This window comes from Mus caroli, chromosome 15 (genome assembly GCF_900094665.2).
Source record: "Mus caroli chromosome 15, CAROLI_EIJ_v1.1, whole genome shotgun sequence".
NCBI classification, from domain to species: domain Eukaryota; kingdom Metazoa; phylum Chordata; class Mammalia; order Rodentia; family Muridae; genus Mus; species Mus caroli.
Genome location: NC_034584.1, coordinates 49230636 through 49250407, shown reverse-complemented (window position 1 = coordinate 49250407; position 19772 = coordinate 49230636). Strand labels below are relative to the sequence as shown.

At 44.2% G+C, this 19772-nt stretch overlaps 1 protein-coding gene across 1 annotated transcript; it reads left to right on the top strand.

Moving 5' to 3' along the window:
* The first annotated feature begins 811 nt into the window (after nucleotides 1–811).
* On the top strand, nucleotides 812–16471 carry Dscc1 (DNA replication and sister chromatid cohesion 1). The gene is made up of 9 exons (XM_021184073.1): nucleotides 812–1071; nucleotides 2162–2330; nucleotides 3845–3979; nucleotides 4716–4806; nucleotides 7639–7777; nucleotides 8673–8725; nucleotides 9432–9586; nucleotides 11717–11865; nucleotides 16307–16471. Exons 1-9 carry the CDS (start codon nucleotides 872–874, stop codon nucleotides 16413–16415), a joined length of 1200 nt encoding a protein of 399 aa, XP_021039732.1. The 5' UTR covers nucleotides 812–871; the 3' UTR covers nucleotides 16416–16471.
* Nucleotides 16472–19772: the final 3301 nt, after the last annotated feature.

The window sequence follows — 19772 nt, the reverse complement described above, 5'->3', positions numbered from 1 at the left end:
TTTATGAGTGGCCAGTCTGCAGGGGTCTGCCGGCAGCATCCCTTAGAGAACTCGCACATCAGTTTCAGGTGCATGGATGTGAGTCTATGAATGGGTTTTCATCTTAAAACAGTTTCACGTCATTGTAAAAGAAAACATCACACCCTGTAATGCTGAGTTAGCCAGACTCTCCCAGGAGCATACCAGGCGGGCTGTTTCTGTGTAGAAGTCTCAAGCGCCACTTAGCCTAAATGAAGTATTTAACGAACGGAAGGCAAGCTACCTTCCATCTAGGATGGTCTCGAAGTCCAAACAAATGACATCTTATTCTGCCAGGATCTGGTTCTTGGTCCTGCACAACACTGGGCAGGCTATTTTGGAGCCACCATACATCAAGCTGGATTCAGACTTTGCCATCTCAAGGCTGCGCCACCATTGGCAAGCATTCTGCTCGCTTCTGCATGACAGGATCAACAGGATCCTGCCTTACTGGGTTGTGGTAACTGCTTAATGAAATTCTGCACAGATAGCTCATCACAGGACCCACCACAGTAAGCGAGGGAAAGGAGCTTTGGCGGGAAAGAAGGGGGTGGGCACAGGGTGGCGGAAGGAGTGAGTGCAAGAGCCGTGCTTGGCCCCGTGGGGACCCAGAATTGCTAACATGACCTTCCTGGAATCCTCATGGGGGAAACCCTGCTTCTCCTCAGCAATCTGGGACTTGCACGCAGTCAGTGGGCTGCAGAAGGACTCGCGAGTCCCGATGCTTTCCGACTTTCTCGGGACACGCCCCGCCCCGCCCCGCCCCGCCCCGGAAGTCGGCTCCGGCGGATTTGGCGCGCTTTTGAAGTCCCGGGAGTCGGGGTCCAGGACACACCCCTCTCCGTGCTGCGAGATGTCCCAGCCGAGCGCTTCCCGGAGGACCCGCGAGGAAGTGGATGCGACGCTGCAGGTCGCCAAGCTGAACGCCGCCGAGCTGCTGCCCACGGTGCACTGCCTGAGCTTCGGCTCCGGGACCGGCGGCGCGGCCACCGGCGACTTCTGCCTCCTGGAGCTGGAACCAGCACTGTGCCAGCAGCTGGAGGCTGGGGACAGGTGAGCCGGGATGGTGGGGCCCAGGAACGCGGATTCCCCGGCCTTACAGAGGCCGCCTACCCGCCCCGTGTAGCCGGGGAAACTCGGAAGGAGGAACTGGTCCAGAGAGCTGCTTTGATTGGGCCCGAACAGACCGGTGGGCGGGTCCTCAGCTTGCTGTCATCTGTCAGGAGGATTCAGCCTCTGCTAGACTGCCTTGTTAGCGGGACTCCTGCGAATTTAGAGCCAGGTGTCAGCGGGAGAGTGTCAAGAAGGAAGCTCCAGGGAGTTTTGAAGGGCTCAGTACTGATGCCAAGTACTCCACAGAACACTCGTTCTATCTCAGAATGTAGTAGCAGTGCCTGTAGAGAGAGTTCTTGGCTTGCCACTTGGGTTTCTTCTCCTTGAACCGCAGATGGGACAAACGAGACAGAAGTTTAAAGCCTAATGCAGACTGCTGCGTGTAGCCCGGGGTTGGTTGGGGTCACTTACTGAAGATCTGGAACTGTTTTTAATTCTGGGTCAACTACAAAGTTGCTGCCAAGACCTTGGATTTTAAAACCTAGGCTGAGATCATGTCTTTTATGGCAAGCACAAAGCTGAGTGACTGAACTGCAAGTGGGCAAGGCTCTTACTCTCAGAGCTTCCCCTCAGTGACATACTTCCTCCAGTAAGGCTACACCTCCTAACTCCTCCTCTGTGGACTGGGGACCAAGTGTTCAAATATCTGAGCCTGTGTTTGGGGGTGGGGGAGTCCTCTTTCAAAGCACCACACTCCCAAGGTTTAATTTTAAATCTAGAAGCCACTGGATTTGGGAGTTATTTTCTATTTCTTTCTTTTTTTTTTTTTTTTTTTTTAGATTTATTTATTTATTATATGTAAGTACACTGTAGCTGTCCTCAGACACCCCAGAAGAGGGCATCAGATCTCTTATGGGTGGTTGTGAGCCACCATGTGGTTGTTGGGAATTGAACTCAGGACCTTTGGAAGAGCAGTCAGTGCTCTTAATCGCTGAGCCATCTCTCTAGTCCCCGATTTGGGAGTTATTTAAAGTGAGCTATCCACTAGAGTCTCAATAAGCCATGCCTTTCCTCCTCCATTTGCCTGTAGCTTTGTGATCCGAGGAGATAAGGATGAACAGGCTGTGTTGTGCAGTAAAGACAAAACCTACGACCTGAAGATAGCAGACACATCCAACATGCTGCTTTTCATCCCTGGATGCAAAACTCCAGACCAGCTGAAGGGGGAGGAAACACCAAGTACCGTCGTTCACACGGAGGTACCGCTTTGTACCTGAGTCTGGAGTCTGACAGTGGCAGTTTGTGTTCCAAGCTTGACTTTGGTTAAAACCTTTTTTTTTTTTTTCCGAGACACGGTTTCTCTGTGCAGCCCTGGCTGTCCTGGAACTCACTTTGTAGACCAGGCTGGCCTCAAACTCAGAAATCTGCCTGCCTCGGCCTCCCCAGTGCTGGGATTAAAGGTGTGTGCCACCACGCCCGGCGGTTAAAAACTTTTGATATAAGATATGTGTTGTCACAGGTAATATATAAACTGTCTTTACTAGAGTTTGACATTCCTCAGTATTCTTTTAGTTTTTGAATTTGTAAATTCTCTTTATATTTCTACTCCCCCCCACCCCCACTCGTATGGTCTTTCTCTTTTTTTTGTTTTTTCCAGACAGGGTTTCTCTGTGCAGCCCTGGCTGTCCTGGAACTCACTTTGTAGACCAGGCTGGCCTTGAACTCAGAAATCCGCCTGCCCCTGCCTCTGCCTCCCGAGTGCTGGGATAAAAGGCGTGCACCACCACGCCCGGCTGGTCTTTCTCTTAATGTAGTGAGTTTATTAGGTAACTCATTCTTTTTTTAAAAAAAAATATTTAATTTATTTTGTAAAAATTGTGTTGGTGTTTGTGTATGCGTGGTGGGGGGTGTCTTGCCTGCAGGCATGTCTGTGAACCATGTGCATGCCCTTGGAGGCCAGAAGAGGGTGTCAGATCCTCTTGGAACTGGAGTTACAGATAATTGTTAGCTGCCGGGTGTGTGTGTGTGAAACCGGATGTGTGACACATGTAGCTCAGGCTAGCCTTAAACTTGCCATACAGCTGAGGGTGACCCTGAACTTCAGATCATCCTGTTCCCAAACCCCACATGCTGGGGTCTCAGGCCTTCTGCCCCCATACCTGGTTTATACGGTAGTGCTCGGGGTCAGACCCAGGGCATTGTGGCACGCTGGGCAAGTACTCTAGCATTGAGCCCCCTTTCCATCCTGTTGTGTTTTGAGACCATCTTTCACTGTAGCCCAGGCTGATCTTGAACTTCCTTTCTGAGGGCTAGGACTAGGCAGATCCCCCACTGTGGTTGCTATCTTTGTTTACTTGTTTTGTCTTTTTGAGACAAGGTCTCGCTATATACCCCAGGCTGGCCTAGAATTCATTTATAGACCAGGCTGGCCTGGAAATCCACCTCCCTTTATCTCCTGAGTGCTGGGATTAGAAACATGTGCTGCCACGCCAAGCCCTGTTTTTGATTTTTGGAGGTTTTATTTTATTCTATTTTTTTATTTATGCGTATGGATGTTTGGTCTTCACATATTCTATGTACCACTGTGCATGCCTGTGCTTGGCACTTCTCTTACTGACTTTATATGTTCAGTTGTTCCCATCTGGTTGGTGGAATTGTCACGGAAGCCCAGAAAGGGTCCACAGCTGCCTTTTGTGTGTTCTTGAGCAAGGAGCACTCTGTGGAAATGTTTTATCTTTGGAAAGGTCACTGAAGGCTGCATTGTGATTTCTAGATCTTTGGCTTCTCTAATAATTATTGGGAATTAAGAAGATGCAGACCTAAGATAAAAAAGCTAAAGAGACTTCTAATGGAAAATGCCTACGAAGGCCCCGACAGTCAGAAAGAAGAGGATGCAAGCCGTTCAAAAGTAAGAATTGTATTTTCTGGTTTTATTTGAAATTTTAAAATGTAATTAATTTTTTAAAAGTTTAAAATTTGGCAGGGAGACAGGGGGAGGTTGAGAATCTCACTCTGTAGACTTGGCTGACCCAGAACTCGTAGCTATCCCTCTGCCTCTGCTTCTTCATGTGCTAGGACTGTAGGTGTGTGTGCCACCATACCTTATTATCATGGGTGGCAGTCTCACTTCTTTAAAACGTACATGATAAAAGTTTCAAATATGAAACGGTCTGGCAAGATAGAAAGCGGCAGGCTGTTAAGGCTGCTGCCATGTAAATGGGCTGGACTTCATGTGACCTCTGAAGGGAAGCAGGAGCCTGGCCTGCTGGTACAGCCCACTGTAATCCCTGTCTCACAATATTGCCTTGATTGGATTAGAACAGAGGTAAAAAGGAAAACGGAGCAGGGCGGGGCTGAGTTAGGACTTGGATGGGAAACCACTTGGTTCTACTGTGTGCTTCAGGCTCCTTTTATTCTCCAAAACTCAACAAGAAGATTAAGAAAGCAGTTGTTGGCTGGGCGGCCTTTAATCCCAGCACTTGGGAGGCAGAGGCAGGCGGATTTCTGAGTTCGAGGCCAGCCTGGTCTACAAAGTGAGTTCCAGGACAGCCAGGGGTATACAGAGAAACCCTGTCTCGGGGGGAAAAAAAAAAAAGCTGTTGTTCCCAAATCATGAGAATGTGTGTCTGTTTTGTTTGTTTCAGTATACAACTGAAGATTTGCTTAATCATATTCAGGCAAGTGAGGAGGAGATAATGGCTCAGTTACAAGTCCTAAATGCCTGTGAGATTGGAGGTAGTGTAACTAGTACCGTTTATAATGGTGGAACTGTAGCATATGCAAGAGAGAGGCTTTGAGCCTCTTCCCCATGGTGTATGCTTGTCTAATTTCCTTTTATCTTCAAAGGTAATGATAATACGAGCAGATGAGTACTTGCTGAGTGTGGGTGAGGCCTTGTGTTTGAATCCCAATACACACACATGCACACATACACACACACACACACACACACACACATGCACACACATAGACACACACACATATGCACATGCACACACACATGAACACACACATGCACACACACACACACACACACACACACAAACACTGACAATGTTTGGGATATGGAATCGGCTATAAGATGATCCTTACATGAGGTCAGTCTGTCAGTCTGTGACCAGTGACATTGTAACCGCTCACTACAGGCCTTTCTCTTTAAAGGACCTTGAATATCAAGTAGATCTTTTCATTTAAATCAGTTTTTAAGTAGGTAAGAAAATCAAGGCCTAGCTAGGGTCTGGGATTGTGCTGATCGAAGGACAGTCATTGCATCGGTGCCAAACCTTTGGACTCCTAGTTCAGAGTCAGTTCAACAATTTCATTAGATTTCTAGATAGCTTGGAATGAGAGCTGTGCTTCTTCATATACCAATGCCAATGCATTGACGAACATGCATTATTTATCATTTAAAATGCGCCTAAAAGAGGTTAATCCCAGCAGTTGATGGAGGAGTTCTGTGGTGCCTTTGAGGTGTTGATTGTCTTCTGCTCTGGAATATAGCATTTCTGTCAGAGTCTGGATCTATACTCATTTCTGAGTCCATGTTTATATGCATCTGTGTGCCCACTTTGACTTTTATATGTCTGTCTGTTGGTCTGTTTGCTTGTCTGTTTTTTTTTTTTTTTTTTTTTTTTTTTTTTTGGTTTTTCGAGACAGGGTTTCTCTGTGTAGCCCTGGCTATCCTGGAACTCACTTTGTAGACCAGGCTGGCCTCGAACTCAGAAATCTGCCTGCCTCTGCCTCCCGAGTGCTGGGATTAAAGGCATGTGCCACCACGCCCGGCTTTGTCTGTTTGTCTATCTATCTATCTATCTATCTATCTATCTATCTATCTATCTATCTATCTTTGAGGCAGGGTCTCACTACAGAGCCGCAGATAGCCTGGAATTTAACTAAATAGATCAAGCTAGTCTTGAACTCATAAAAATCTTCCTGCCTCTGCTTCCCAGGTGCTGATGTTAAAAGGCTGTGTGCCCACTCTTAGCTTGCCTAGAGAAACATCTTGATTCTTCAACCTATTCATTAGGAAGAGGGAAACCGGTGTGGTTCAGTGGATTGCAGTTTGTTCAAAATCTTCCAAACCAGATTAGCTTTCATGTACCTAACCCCTTCAATGCGGTAACATTTGTTAAATAAAGCACTTCGTGCCCATTTAAGAACTAACCAGAAGCATTTTAGCCTTTGTGTGGTTGCTTGAAACCCATTTGCTCATGTGGTCTTAAGCATTTAAGACAAGGATTTTAATTAAGAATGCCTCCTGGTAATTACCATGGCATATGGAGGCCGATTCCACTCAAAGTTAAAGCGAGGTAGGCAAACCAAATAATGTATTTCAATGATGTTTTTCAAATTCATTTTCATAGCAGCAGATAAAGTTTTAGTAGGGAAATGCATAAATGACACCTGGCTTTCTTTCCTGGCTTTCCTTCACACAGTTTCTTTCTTAGGGATTCTTTCCGTTTCCCAGAATAAGAATCGAAAATTTCAGTGAAAAATGATAGCTATAAACTTGAGGGTGTATTTGCAAGTGGTGGCTGTGCCACCAATTTTGAAATGTTACATTCTTGTAGGCTGTTGCTCTGTAGCTCTGGATGGCTTAGAACTTGAACTTGGACGTTTGAGATTCCTCTGCCTCAGCTTCCATAGTTCTGGGATCATAGGTCCACACTACCACATCCAGCTGCAATTCAGATTTCTTCTGAAATGGGGACAAGTGTCTTTTTTTTTTCAAATTAATTTTATGGTTAGCATACAAAGAGACAGATTCCCCTGTACCATTTTCATGCGTATGCATCATTGTGGCTTGTTCTCAGCCACTCTTCCACTGCCTCCTCTGTCACCTCCCCTGGAGACAGACTTCCTTCTGGCTTAATGGCATATATATTTCCTTAGTCTCTTTTCCTTCTCCATTCCCATTAGACGGCTTCCTTACAGGATTATAATTCTCCTTATAATTCTGCTTTTACATTTTGCATACAAATGTATATCTACACACACACACACACACACACACACACACAATTTAAATCTAGATATAACGCTGTTTCTGCTTTTACACCTTACATATAATGTGTATCTACTCACACACATACAATATAAATCTAGATTCTATATATTGGAGAAAACATACTTGTCTTTCTTGTCTAGTTCATTTCTCTTAACATACTGTGTTCTCCACTTAGATCCATTTTTTATCAGCTGTCCTCACTTCCTTCTTTACTGCTGAAGAAAATTCCACTGTGTATATATGTAGTTTCCTTAGGAAGAGGGGAAGCCATCTTGATTGCTGATGGTTATTTTTCTTGTCCACACCTTCGCAGAACTGTCACTTCTGCGGTGAACTGGACTTCTTTGTGCTGGGAGAACTAGTTGTTTTCACATAGCTGTGGTCAGAGAGTTGTGATCAACAGCATCACACCACACAGATTACCTCAGGCCGTCCCTCTCAGAGAGTCTCTCTCAGGGGACTCTGGGTTGTATCTTGTTGACAAATAACAGTAATCAATGCAATGCCTTATGGGTATTAAATGATTATACTTCGCTTACAGTGTTCCTTGGAATTTGCAGGTTACTGGAGGATTCTTGAGTTTGATTATGAGATCAAACTTCTGAACCACGTGACTCAGCTTGTGGATTCTGAATCCTGGTCTTTGGATAGAGTCCCCTTGACTGTGTGCCTGCAGGAGCTTGGACCTTTGGAGCCAGAGTGAGTATTCGCGTTATTTGCCTCTGCAGATTTCTTTAAGACAGTGAACGGGCTGGTGAGATGGCTCAGTGGGTAAGAGCACCCTACTGCTCTTCCGAAGGTCCAGAGTTCTAATCCCAGCAACCACATGGTGGCTCACAACCATCCGTAATGAGATCTGGTGCCCTCTTCTGGAGTGTCTGAAGACAGCTACAGTGTACTTACATATAATAAAAATAAATAAATCTTTAAAAAAAAAAAGACAGTGAACACTTTTTTTTTTCATACTAGAAGTAAACTGAGGACATAGCATTTACATTCTGATATTATAGAAAAATTTTAAAACGTTTATTTTTATTTTGTGTGTATGAGACTTTTTGCCTGCATGTATGCATGTGCACAGGCTGCCTGCACAGGTCAGAAGAGGGCATCAGATCTCCTGGACCTGGAGTTAACTGAGGGTTCTGAGCCCCCAGGTGGGTGCTGGGAACGGAACATGGCTCTTCTGTAAAAACAGCGAGTGCTCTTAACCTCTGAGCTGCTCTGTAGCCCCAGGGGGAGAACTTAAAAATATACAGCTAGAAAGGATTTGAGATTTTGGGTCACTGAGGTGAATACATCTACACCATCATTTCTACTTTTTATTTTGGTCACTCAAAAAAAAATTGCTGGTTGTAATTTGAGCTTTGGTATAACAACAAATATATGAGTACATAATTCATGCTAATTTTGGTAGACCAGGCCTTGGCATGAAGCAGTTCCCAGAATATTTAAGTAAGTTCTGAAGTCTTATTTGGCATCAAAGGAATTTAATATTTCAAATCCTTAATTGATATCTTAAGTTTTTAGTGTGGCAACGGGGTTTAACATATCTTTAAAATGTTCATAGGTTCTTTTGTGTGCTTTAAATTTTCAGGGAAATGATTGAACACTGTCTTAAATGCTACGGAAAGAGATACGTGGACAAAGGTGAGGAGTGGGGAGTATCCTGGTGGGTGTTGTAACCTGTGTGATGGACAGGTATGATGGTGGTAATAAGAACAGTGGGGCTGTGCGAGGTGAGCACAGCTCATGGTTCCTTCCAAGGCCTTTCGTTGAGTTAAAGGAAGTGCTGGTATTGTAATGGATGATAAGTGTCTTAGTTCAGGTTTTACTGCTGTGAACAGACATCATGACCAAGGCAGCTCCTATAAGAACAACATTTAATTGGATCTGGCTTACAAGTTCAGAGGTTCAGTCCATCACGATCAAGGCAGGAGCATGGCAGCATCCAGGCAGGCATGGTGCAGGCAGAGCTGAGAGCTCTACATCTTCATCTGAAGGCTGCTAGCAGATTACTTGCTTCCAGGCAGCTAGGATGAGGGTCTTAAAGCCCACACCCACAGTGACACACCTACTCCAACAGGGCCACACCTTCTAATAGTGCCACTTCCTGGACCGAGCATATACAAACCATCACAATAAGCCAATACAGTGGCAGCGAGGCGAGATGGCTGAGCCAGGCCTGGTGACAAGGTGAGAACAGACTCCTGAATGTTGTCATCTGACCTCCTCCTTCATTTGGGAACACACACAAGCCTACACATGTACATGCAGGTACACACAAACAGTAACTACACAAATGCCATTTAACAGGAGAAGATGTCTGACCCTGTCTGATCAACCTTTGCCTTAGATGAAGTCTATTTTGAATTGGACGCTGACAAAATATGCAGAGTGACCGCGGAGATGCTGCTGCAGAATGCCGTGAAGTTTAATCTGGCAGAGTTTCAGGAAGTGTGGCAGCAGAGTGTTCCCGAGGGAATGACAACTCGCCTTGATCAGCTCAGGGTAAGGCCTCTGGGGGCTGTGCCTGGGATTCTCCAGGTGGTGTCTGACTAGGGGAGGTGATTCTTTTTTTTTTTTTATTATTTTATTTATTTTGGTTTTTCGAGACAGGGTTTCTCTGTTTAGCCCTGGCTGTCCTGGAGCTCACTTTGTAGACCAGGCTGGCCTCGAACTCAGAAATCCGCCTGCCCCTGCCTCCCGAGTGCTGGGATTAAAGGCGTGCGCCACCACGCCCGGCGGGGAGGTGATTCTTGTCCTGGAGCTGAATACCAGAATCTCAGCTATTTTATTTTCCTAGATACCCAGTAGGTGTACAGTCTTCATTTACTCCCACCACAGAGTCCTTTAACCTTCCCAGTACTTACAGAGGAATACTTTATATAGAATCGTATCACTTAAACTTTTTTGAAGAAAAGTTAGTTTATTAGGCATACACATTCACCTACCTTCCTTCCTCCCTCCCTCCCTCCCTCCCTCCCTCCCTTCCTTCCTTCCTTCCTTCCTTCTTTCCTTCTTTCCTTCCTCTCATTCTTTGTTTCTTTCTATGGCAGAACTTTGTATGTTCCAGGCTAGCCTTGAACTCTCTTATATAATCACAGACAGCCTTAACTAGCGTCTGATCTCCCTAGCTTTAGTTCGCATGCACTGGATCTGCTGCATGTGAAACTACTGGTTTTAAGCAGTGTTGGGGATCAGATGTAGGGCTTTGTGAATGCTACATAAGCAGTCTGTCCTAAGTTAGGGTTTATGACAGAAAGGTACACAAACTTAGACTTAAAACACAGGTGGAAAGGGAAGGAGGGAAAGGGAAGTATGGGAGAGTGGGGCTGAAGGAAAGGATAGTTGCTGGGCGGCCACTGTAGCATAGTTGGTAGAGTACTTAGCCAGTACCCACAGAGCCCTGAGTTCAATCCCAGCAACTCATAAAACATTAAGCATGGTGATGTATGCTTGTAACCCAGCATGTAGGGTAGAGGCCAGAGGATCAGAAGTTCAAAATCACCCTTAACTACACAATGAGTGTATGTCAGCCTGGGCTAGAGAAGACCCTGTCTCAAAAACAAGGAAACAAACCCCAGAGAATATTAGCAAAGAAATAGATAATAGGGAGGAGGTATGAAATGGCTCAGTAGGTAAAAATGCTTGCTGTTAAACCTGACAACCCCAGTTTAATCTTTAGGAATCACATGATGGACTCTAAATTTGTCCTCTGATTTCTATATGTGTGCTACTGTGTGAACATGTCCCTTCTCTCCTACTTACACACACACACACACACACACTAAAAAATATAAAAAACAAATGAACAAAATAGAAGTAGATATTGGGTGATGGTGATGGTAGGGGAATCTTGAGGCTTTAGCATCTATTGCCACTCCTGATCACTTAGACATCTGGTTTGAGCACCAGAATCTCAGTTACCTAGGTTTCCTGCCTCTCCAAGGCAGTGGGGATGGGGCCGCTGTTTGCTGTAATTGGATGTGAAGGACTGGGGCAGTGGGGATGGGGCCGCTGTCTGCTGTAATTGGATGTGAGGGACTGGGGCAGTGGGGATGGGGCCGCTGTTTGTTTGCTGTAATTGGATGTGAGGGACTGGGGCTCAGAAGAGGTATCTGAGTAAAAGATGCAAATGTTACAGTCATGAGCAAGGACACCAGAGGCTGTGGGGTAGGATGAGGTTACCCAGGACAGGTGGAGAGACAGGCAAGAAGATGGGATGGAGGGCTGGGGAAGCTACACATTAAGTAACACGCAAAAGAAGTCGATGATGTCAGAGGTGGAGGGAGAAGAAAAGAGGAAAGAGAAATGGACATTAGCAAGCAGATGGGGCTGGGAAGGTGACTCCAAGAAGCCAAGGAAAGGACTTGCTGCATTTGACAATGACTGGCCACTTGTGACATTTAGCACTAAAGCTATCTTGGCAAGCAGACGGCAAAGAAATCGAAGCTTAAAGGAACTCTTTTTATGAAACATGCTGCCTGTAAGCCTCTGGATAGACTTTCTGTAAAGTTTCACATATGTGCTATTTTAAAATTCCTTGGGTTAAATGTAATGGCAAAAGAAATACTTAATTATGAAATCATTACTTTCATAGCCTTTTTTTCCTCTTCCCAAACTTCTTGTCTCTTGTAGGGTTTAGCACTGGTTGACAGAAACTCAAGACCAGAAATCATATTTTTGCTCAAAGTAGATGATTTGCCTGAGGGAACACAGGAGCGTTTTAATAGTCTGTTCTCTCTAAGAGAAAAGTGGACAGAGGAAGACATCGCTCCATATATCCAGTAAGTAATTCATTCAGAATGGGTTATGACAGTTATTCTTTAAATTACTGTGTAGGGTTTTAGATTTCTGACCTTAACATGGCATTGTTGCATGTTCCCTGAGCATACAGTGTCCCTGGAAACTTTCTTACGTGGCCTCCTCTATCATTGTCTGATATCCCATTCTGAAGGTAGAGTGTGTGTTATCTTTTCTGCTTGACATCCCTTCCACAATTATCTCTCTCTGCTCTCCTTCCTGCAAAATCACCGTTCCTTGGGGGAGAGAAGTCATGTTTCAAGGGTAAATGCCTCTTACCGATTGCCAGCTCCTGCCTTGCCTGCTGCCTCAGCCATTACTTTTGTCATTTTTGATTAGATTTATTTATCTATGTAATCTGGGAGTGTGTGCCTGCACATTCATGTGTATGTGTGCATGAATAAATGAATGCAGATGAATGTGTGGAGGTCAGAGGACAACCTTAGACAAGATTGACAAGGGACAAGATCTTCCCTTTCTACTTTATTTGAGACAGGTTTTCCTGTTGTCTTTTTTGTTTGTTTGTTTGTTTGTTTGGTTGGTTGGTTTGGTTTGGTTTGGTTGGTTGGTTTTTGGCTGCTTATGCCAGGCCAGCTGGCCCAAGTGATTTTTGGAGATTCTCCTGTCTCCGTCTTCTGTCTTATCAGGGAGTGCTGGGATACAGACTCATGCATGCTATTGCATCCGGCTTTATGTGGTTTCTGGAGATTAGAGCTCAGGTCCTCACATTTGCACAGTAAGCGTCTCACTCACTGAGCTCACTCTTCCTTAGCTTTGCTTTGGCTTTTTGAAGCTCAGTCCCAGGTAGCTCAGGCTGGCCTTCAGCTTGCTACATAGCTCAGCATGACCTTGAGCCCCAATCCTCCTTTCCATGACGAGGTTGCAGGAATGAGCTACCATGCCCATCAGCTGTCTTAACTTAGTATACATTTTATTATTTTATTTTAGTTTTGAGACAGGGTCTCATCTGATAGCCCAGGTTAGCCTCAAACTCATTATGTAGGTTAGGCTGGTCTGCAATTCATGATCTTCCTGTCTCACCTTCTCAAATGCTGGGATTATAGGAACCCACTACTACACCTGATTCTTGAATTAATCTTTAATATCACAGCAGAGGCCAGAGTCCAGAAGAGCAAGTTAGCCTTGATGTTTCTAGTCTGCCAAGCTTTGAAATCCATTAGCACCGCCACCACTGTTGTGGCATACCTTGCAGGCAATCACTCTTCTCTCTACACTTTTTATTCTGGGTTCTCTCTGGCTCCTGCTCTGTACATGTTCTCTCTCCCTCTCAGTGAAGCCCAACTTCCTGCCGATTCTATGACCTACATCAGTAGCTGAAGTTTCTGGAGAAAATTCTCCACGGGATCGCCAGAATTCTATAGAATTCAGTCCAAGCCTGGCCCGTCACTATACCTCATGAAACCTTTCTACCTTTATCAAGTCTTTTCAGATACCACTTACATCCCATTTTGTCTTCACTCCCAGATTATGATCTCATTCCTTGAGGAAACTGAAGCAGCTAAACAGGAACCGCCTCCTTTCCCACTGCCAAGTCTTTAACCCCCTCACGTCTGCACTTTTTCCTTTTGGTCTCCCCTGTACAATATATAAGTTGTACCTCCTCTTTTTGTCTTTGGTGTGTTTGTATTTATGTGTGTGGGTGAGTTTGGGTTCACGTGTGAGGGTGAGGATGCTCATGCACAGGAAGGCCAGGAGAAGCAGATGTCTTCCTCCATCACTCTGCCCGTTTCCCTAAGGCCCTTTCACAAACCTGGGACTTGTCATGGCTAGGTTTGAAGCTAGCAAGTGTTATGGAGTTTGTGACCCCTGGGAAAAGACCATAGACTCAATCTAATTATAATTACAAGATTTATTGATTAGCTGCTCGGAGGACAAACAATTTCTGAGCCAACTTTGAGACTGCCATGTAGGGGGGGACTGGACAAGGACTTTTAAAAGGGGGGAAAAAAACCACAGGAAGATCTTCAATACAAGCAAGTAAAAACATGCTTTGTTCTGTTCTGCTCTGTTCTGCCAAGTTAAGTGATTAAGGCAACTCAAAACAATCTTTGAGTCAGGCAGTGGTGGTGCACACCTTTAATCCCAGCACTTGGGAGGCAGAGGCAGGTGGATTTCTGAGTTCGAGGCCAGCCAGGGCTACACAGAGAAACCCTGTCTCGAAAAACAACAACAAACAAACAAACAACATCCTCCCCCCCCCAAAAAAATCCCTAATCTTTGAGAATCTGTGTTAGCAAGTTACAGAAGCAAAAAAAGTTGTCATATAACAAGTAGATAGTCATGGCTGTATGTTTTTGGGTGGAAGTCACTGAGTCAGGGTTACTGGGAACTTATCTTCTAGGGACTGGAGTCAGAGACGGACTGTTGGTGTATACTAAGATAGCGTAACATGGAGCTTTCTTAGCCACAACACAAGCTCTATCCTATCTAGGTTAGGGTTAGGGCTAGGGTAAGAGTTAGGGTTAGGGTTATGGTTAGGGTTAGAGCTAGGGCTAGGGCTAGGGCTAAGGTTCCAGTATCTACTTCTCTTGGAGATGGGATGTTTGGGGGAACAATCGGTTTGATACCACGCATTCTGGGATTTAAATTCCAGTCCTCATGATTGTAGAGCAAGTGCTCCTAACCACTGAACGATCTCTCCAGTTCCTTTGTCCCTCCTCATGACCCTGGTCCTTTCTTTGCACTTGATTCATCTCTTCTGGCCTTTCCTAAGACTTAGCCAAGTTATCTCTTCTCCCATCCTGGGTTATCCCCACGACACATAGTCTATAGGGTCACCCAGACTGCAATGCAGCCCCATGGGTTTTTTCTCCCCATTGTAAGGAAATTCCCGATTGAACTAGGCACATTCTCCACTACTGAGCTTTGTCTTCAACCCTACTTGTTTATTTGTGGGAGAGGGAGAAGAGTGTGCCATGGCTCATATGTAGACTCGGATGACAACTTTTAATAGTCAGTTCTTTCTTCTTACAATGTTCAATCCCAGAGATTGAACTCAAGCTGTCAGGGTTAGGGCTAAATAAATGCCTGCATCTGCTGAGTCATCTCACCCTCAACCTTTTACATCAGTCTGTCTATCTATCTGTCTGTCTGTCTATCTATCTGTCTATCTATCTTCCTTTCCTCTTCCCTCCCTCCCTCCCTCCCTCCCTCCCTCCCTCTCTCTTTCTCCTTCTTTCTCCCTCTCCCTCTCCTGTTCTACTTTGAGACAGGCTCTCACTAGGCTGCTTGGGTTGCCTGGAACTCACTCATATTTCAGGTAGGACCTCAATTCCTCAGTTCTGCCTCAGACTCCCAACAGGCTAAGATTATAGACTTACAAACCTGTGCCACAAGGCCCAACTACAATCTTTATTCTAGCTTAGAGGTTGATGTTTTCCATGACCTACTGTATTAGTTAGGGTTTTACTGCTGTGAACAGACACCATGATCAAGGCAAGTCTTAACAACATTTAATTGGGGCTGGCTTACAGATTCAGAGGTTCAGTCCATATCATCAAGGTGGGTGCATGTCAGTATCCAGGCAGGCATGGCGCAGGTAGAGCTGAGAGTTCTATGTCTTCATCCAAAGGCTGCTAGTGGAAGACTGACTTCCAGGCAAATAGGGTGAGGATCTTATGCCCACACCCACAGTGACACACCCATCCCAACCAGGTCACACCTATTCCAACAAGGCCACACCTCCAGATGGTGCCACTCCCTGGTCCAAGGATATACAAACCATCACACCTACCAATTGTTAAACCTTACAAAGTAAGGGCATAATGAGTCCTCCATGTTCTCACTGCCCAGCCTCCATCGTCAGCTCATTGCCTTCATTGTTTAAAGCTCAGACCGTATTATGCTTTGACTGTTTTTAAAACACTGCTGCTAGCTTTGCTTTTAAATCACAAGCCTTTGTGTGTGTGTATCACAGCCCTATTTGCTCCGTCTCTCCATGTCATCTGCTCCCTTCTCAATATGCTTTAAGCAGTCTTCTTTTTGAGGTACATAAAAAGTCCAAGAAGGGTAGACAATCTAGACAAGCTCACACTTGGCAAGCGTAGGATACAGGTTCTTTAACGGCAGGCTCCTCCATATCACATTGCTTCTATTTGTAATGTAGAGATAACATGATATAATGACAATAATATATGGGACTTTAAAGTCATGCATGTGTGGTGGCCAAATTTGACCTCATTTACTACCTGATTTTGTTTCCTCGTATCTCATACAGGGCGAATAACCCATTATACCTATTCTTACAAAGGTTAAATGAAATGATACATGTATCTGCCTACTCCAGTTGCCACTGCTCTCACATATTAGAAAGATGGCTTTAGCAGGTAGTAATAAACTGAGCTGCGTTGTATCATATTACGTTCCTGAAAATGTTTATGGTGTTCATTTATTTTTATTCCACAGAGATTTGTGCGGAGAGAAGCAAACTATAGGTGCGTTGCTTACTAAATATTCTCGATCCTCAATGCAAAATGGCATCAAAGTTTATAATTCCAGGAGACTCATTTCTTAAAAGAACGATATACAACTTTATAAAGTTGCTGGATACAATAAAAAAATTCTTTTGCATATTTTTATCCCTGACTTCTTTAAGAATTAAATATTCCTTATGATTATTGTATATGCTCATGATGTGTGTGTACAAGGGTACATACGCCACAGCAGGCATGTACACAAGGGTACATGCATATGCCACAGCAGGCATGCACACAAGGGTACATGCATATGCCACAGCAGGCATACACACAAGGGTACATTCATATGCCACACAAGGGTACATACATATGCCACAGCAGGCATACACACAAGGGTACATTCATATGCCACACAAGGGTACATACATATGCCACAGCAGGCATGTACACATCAAAGGACTTCCTTGCAGAGCCGTTTTTTACCTTTTGCCTTTCAAGTTCAGGGGTCAAACTCAGATTGCCAGGTTTGCTAGCAAGCATCTTTACCTGCTCAGCCATCTTGTTGGCCGTATTGGCTTTTAAAACCAATTCTGTGAATACCCTTTCTCCTCTTCAGCATCTTGTAACTACTACCCCTTCCTCCCCCACCCCCCTTTCCCCCCCCAAATTTCTTAAATGCAATAGGATATTTCCATATCCTTCCAGTCACATTTGTAAGTTGTTCACTATATACAAGGACAAAAAAAAAAAAAAAAGTCAGTTGGTGATAGTGGTAGTAGTACATGCCTTTAATCCCAGCACTTAGAAGGCAGAGGCAGGCTGGGCAATGGTGGCACACGCCTTTGATCCCAGCACTTGGGAGGCAGAAGTAGGCAGATTTCTGAGTTCAAGGCCAGCCTGATCTACAGAGTGAGTTCCAGGACAGCCAGGGCTATACAGAGAAACCCTGTCTTGAAACAAAACAAAACAAAACAAAACAAAAACCAAAAAAAAAAAAAAAAAAAAAAGAGAGAGAGAGAGAGATAAAAAACTATTATATCTTGAAGTCTGTAAGAATTCTGTAAAGTTATTTTTTTCATATATAAAATTCCATAACATTATTTGTTGTCCTAATTATTAATACATTTTAAAAGTTTCCTGAAGAACTATTAGTAATAGTCTCATTCAGAGCTTTATTTTGTTAAAAGCTGTTTCTATATATACTATCTCTCTACATACATGTATATGTGTATACACACACACACACAAACACACATGGGATTTATTAGAGTGGCTTACAGGCTGTGGTCCAGTTAGTCCAACAATGGCTATCTTCCAATGGAAAGTCCAGGATTTCAGTAGTTGTTCAGTCTCTGAGGCTGTGTGTCTGTCTGAGCTGGTCTTCGGTATCCTCCATCTCTAAGAAGTAGGCTCTAATGCCACTGAAGAAATGAGCTTGCCAGCAAGAGCAAAAACAAACAGGTAAAGAGCAAAGGTTTCCTTCTTCCCTGTCCTCTATATTGGCTACTACCAGAATGTGTGTCCCAGATTAACGGTGGCTCTTCCCACCTCAAAATATCCAGATTAAAGGTGGGTCTTCCCATTTCAGACATTTAATTAAGGGAAATCTCTCATAGGTGTACTGAGCTTAGATTCTTGTTAATTCCAGATGTAATCAAGGGGACAACCAAGAATAACCATCACCAGTGTATCAGTTGTTTACATTGCTGAAATGAGCTTAACACTGGCCTCCGCTTACTTGACTATGCACTACTGATAAAGTGGGCTTAATCCTGCATCCTATGTGAAGAATACTGGAGGAGCAGTACTCCCCTGCGTGGGTAAAACTCTCTAGCTAACTATAAATCATTTCTAGTTTTGGCAATTCCGTCTTCCTGTTCACTGGTTGCTCCCACTCTCAACGAGGAGCTATGCTCTGCAAAGTCCTGGCACTCTGTCTTGTGTGCCCCAGCTATGGCTTCCCCCAGTCCATACATAGATGAAATCAATGATGACTCACAGACTCAACCAGGGAAGACGTACTAGATCCAACTATTGACCTACTAAACTCAAACAGAGGCCAATGGGAATCAGTTGAGGTCATGTTAATAGTTGGCTTAAAGTAGTGGTTCTCAACTTTCTTTTTTCTTTTCTCTCTGTAGCCCTGGCTGTCCTGGAACTCACTCTGTAGACTAGGCTGGCCTTGAGCTCAGAAATCCCGCCTGCCTCTGCCTCCCAAGTGCTGGGATTAAAGGCGTGCACCACCACGACTGGCCAGTTCTGTACTTTCTTTCTTTCTTTTTTTTTTTTTTTTAAAGATATATTTATTTTATGTATAGGAGTACACCATTGCTCTCTTCAGACACATCAGAAGAGGGCATCACATCCCATTACTGATGGTTGTGAGCCACCATGTATGTGGTTGCTGGGAATGAACTCATGACCCCTGGAAGAGCAGTCTGTGCTCTTAACCGCTGAGCCATCTCTCCAGCCCAGTTCTCCACTTTCTTAATGTTACAACCCGTTAATACTGTTCCTCGTGTGTTGACCTCAACCATAAAATTATTTTCAGTGCGACTTCATAACTGTACCTTTGCTGTTATGAATTGTAACCTAACTATCTGATGTGCGCATCCGTACATTTTACTATGGGACCCTGTGAAAGGGTCTTTTGACCCCTCAAAAGGTCATGATGCACAAATTGAGAGCCACTGGCCTAGGGATTGACACCAACAGCGAGTTAACCAGACCACAGGCCTGTCAACCATACGTATGTGTATCTATGTTTATATGGACTTTTGTGTCCTGTAGTGATGTTGAGACAGTTGCATCCACCTTTCTAGAAGAAGCCAGTGAGACCACAGATGGTTATGGTACTTTCCAGCTTCCCGAGCAAAGATTTTTGAGCAGACTGGCACCTCCATGGGAAAAAAAAAAAAAAAAACAAAAAAACAAAACCAAAAAAAACAAACCAAGTTTTCCCCAGTCTATCTTTTAAAACAACAATTTCCACTGGGTATGATTATCACTGCACTTCACTCTCCTGCATTTCTGAGAAGACTCCAACTTGGAACAATCCGACAGCTACCTTTGTGGGAATTGTAGAAACTTATATTAAGTCTGACGATGGTCCCAGCAAATGAGAACGCATGAGGAAGTGGTCCTGCACAAAGATTGTGTAAGCCATTTATGAGCTCTGCCTTTACTTTGTGTGGGTTTAATAAATGCTCATTGGGAAAAATAATGTCTAGTTTTGGAAGGTTTAATAAAGTTATGGCTTTATTTTCCTAATTGGTTTTGTTTAGACGAAAAGTTCAAATTGATTTAAAATCAGCTAATGACTTTGTCAGGAGTAAAAAAGATAGGTGGAGTTAAATCTGTGCAGGTGGGAAAATGTTAATGGACAATACTCAATTAACGGAATTAACGGACATTGGTTTGCGTCTTTAACCCTCAAGAATAGAAAATCCACAGCT

Bases quoted from the DNA above. Each gene is read 5' to 3' on its own strand.
- Dscc1 (XM_021184073.1), top strand. From the start codon at position 872: ATGTCCCAGCCGAGCGCTTCCCGGAGGACCCGCGAGGAAGTGGATGCG. The intron at 3,980-4,715 runs GTAAGAATTGTA...TGTTTGTTTCAG, and splicing joins AGGATGCAAGCCGTTCAAAA to TATACAACTGAAGATTTGCT. The intron at 11,866-16,306 runs GTAAGTAATTCA...TTTATTCCACAG, and splicing joins GACATCGCTCCATATATCCA to AGATTTGTGCGGAGAGAAGC.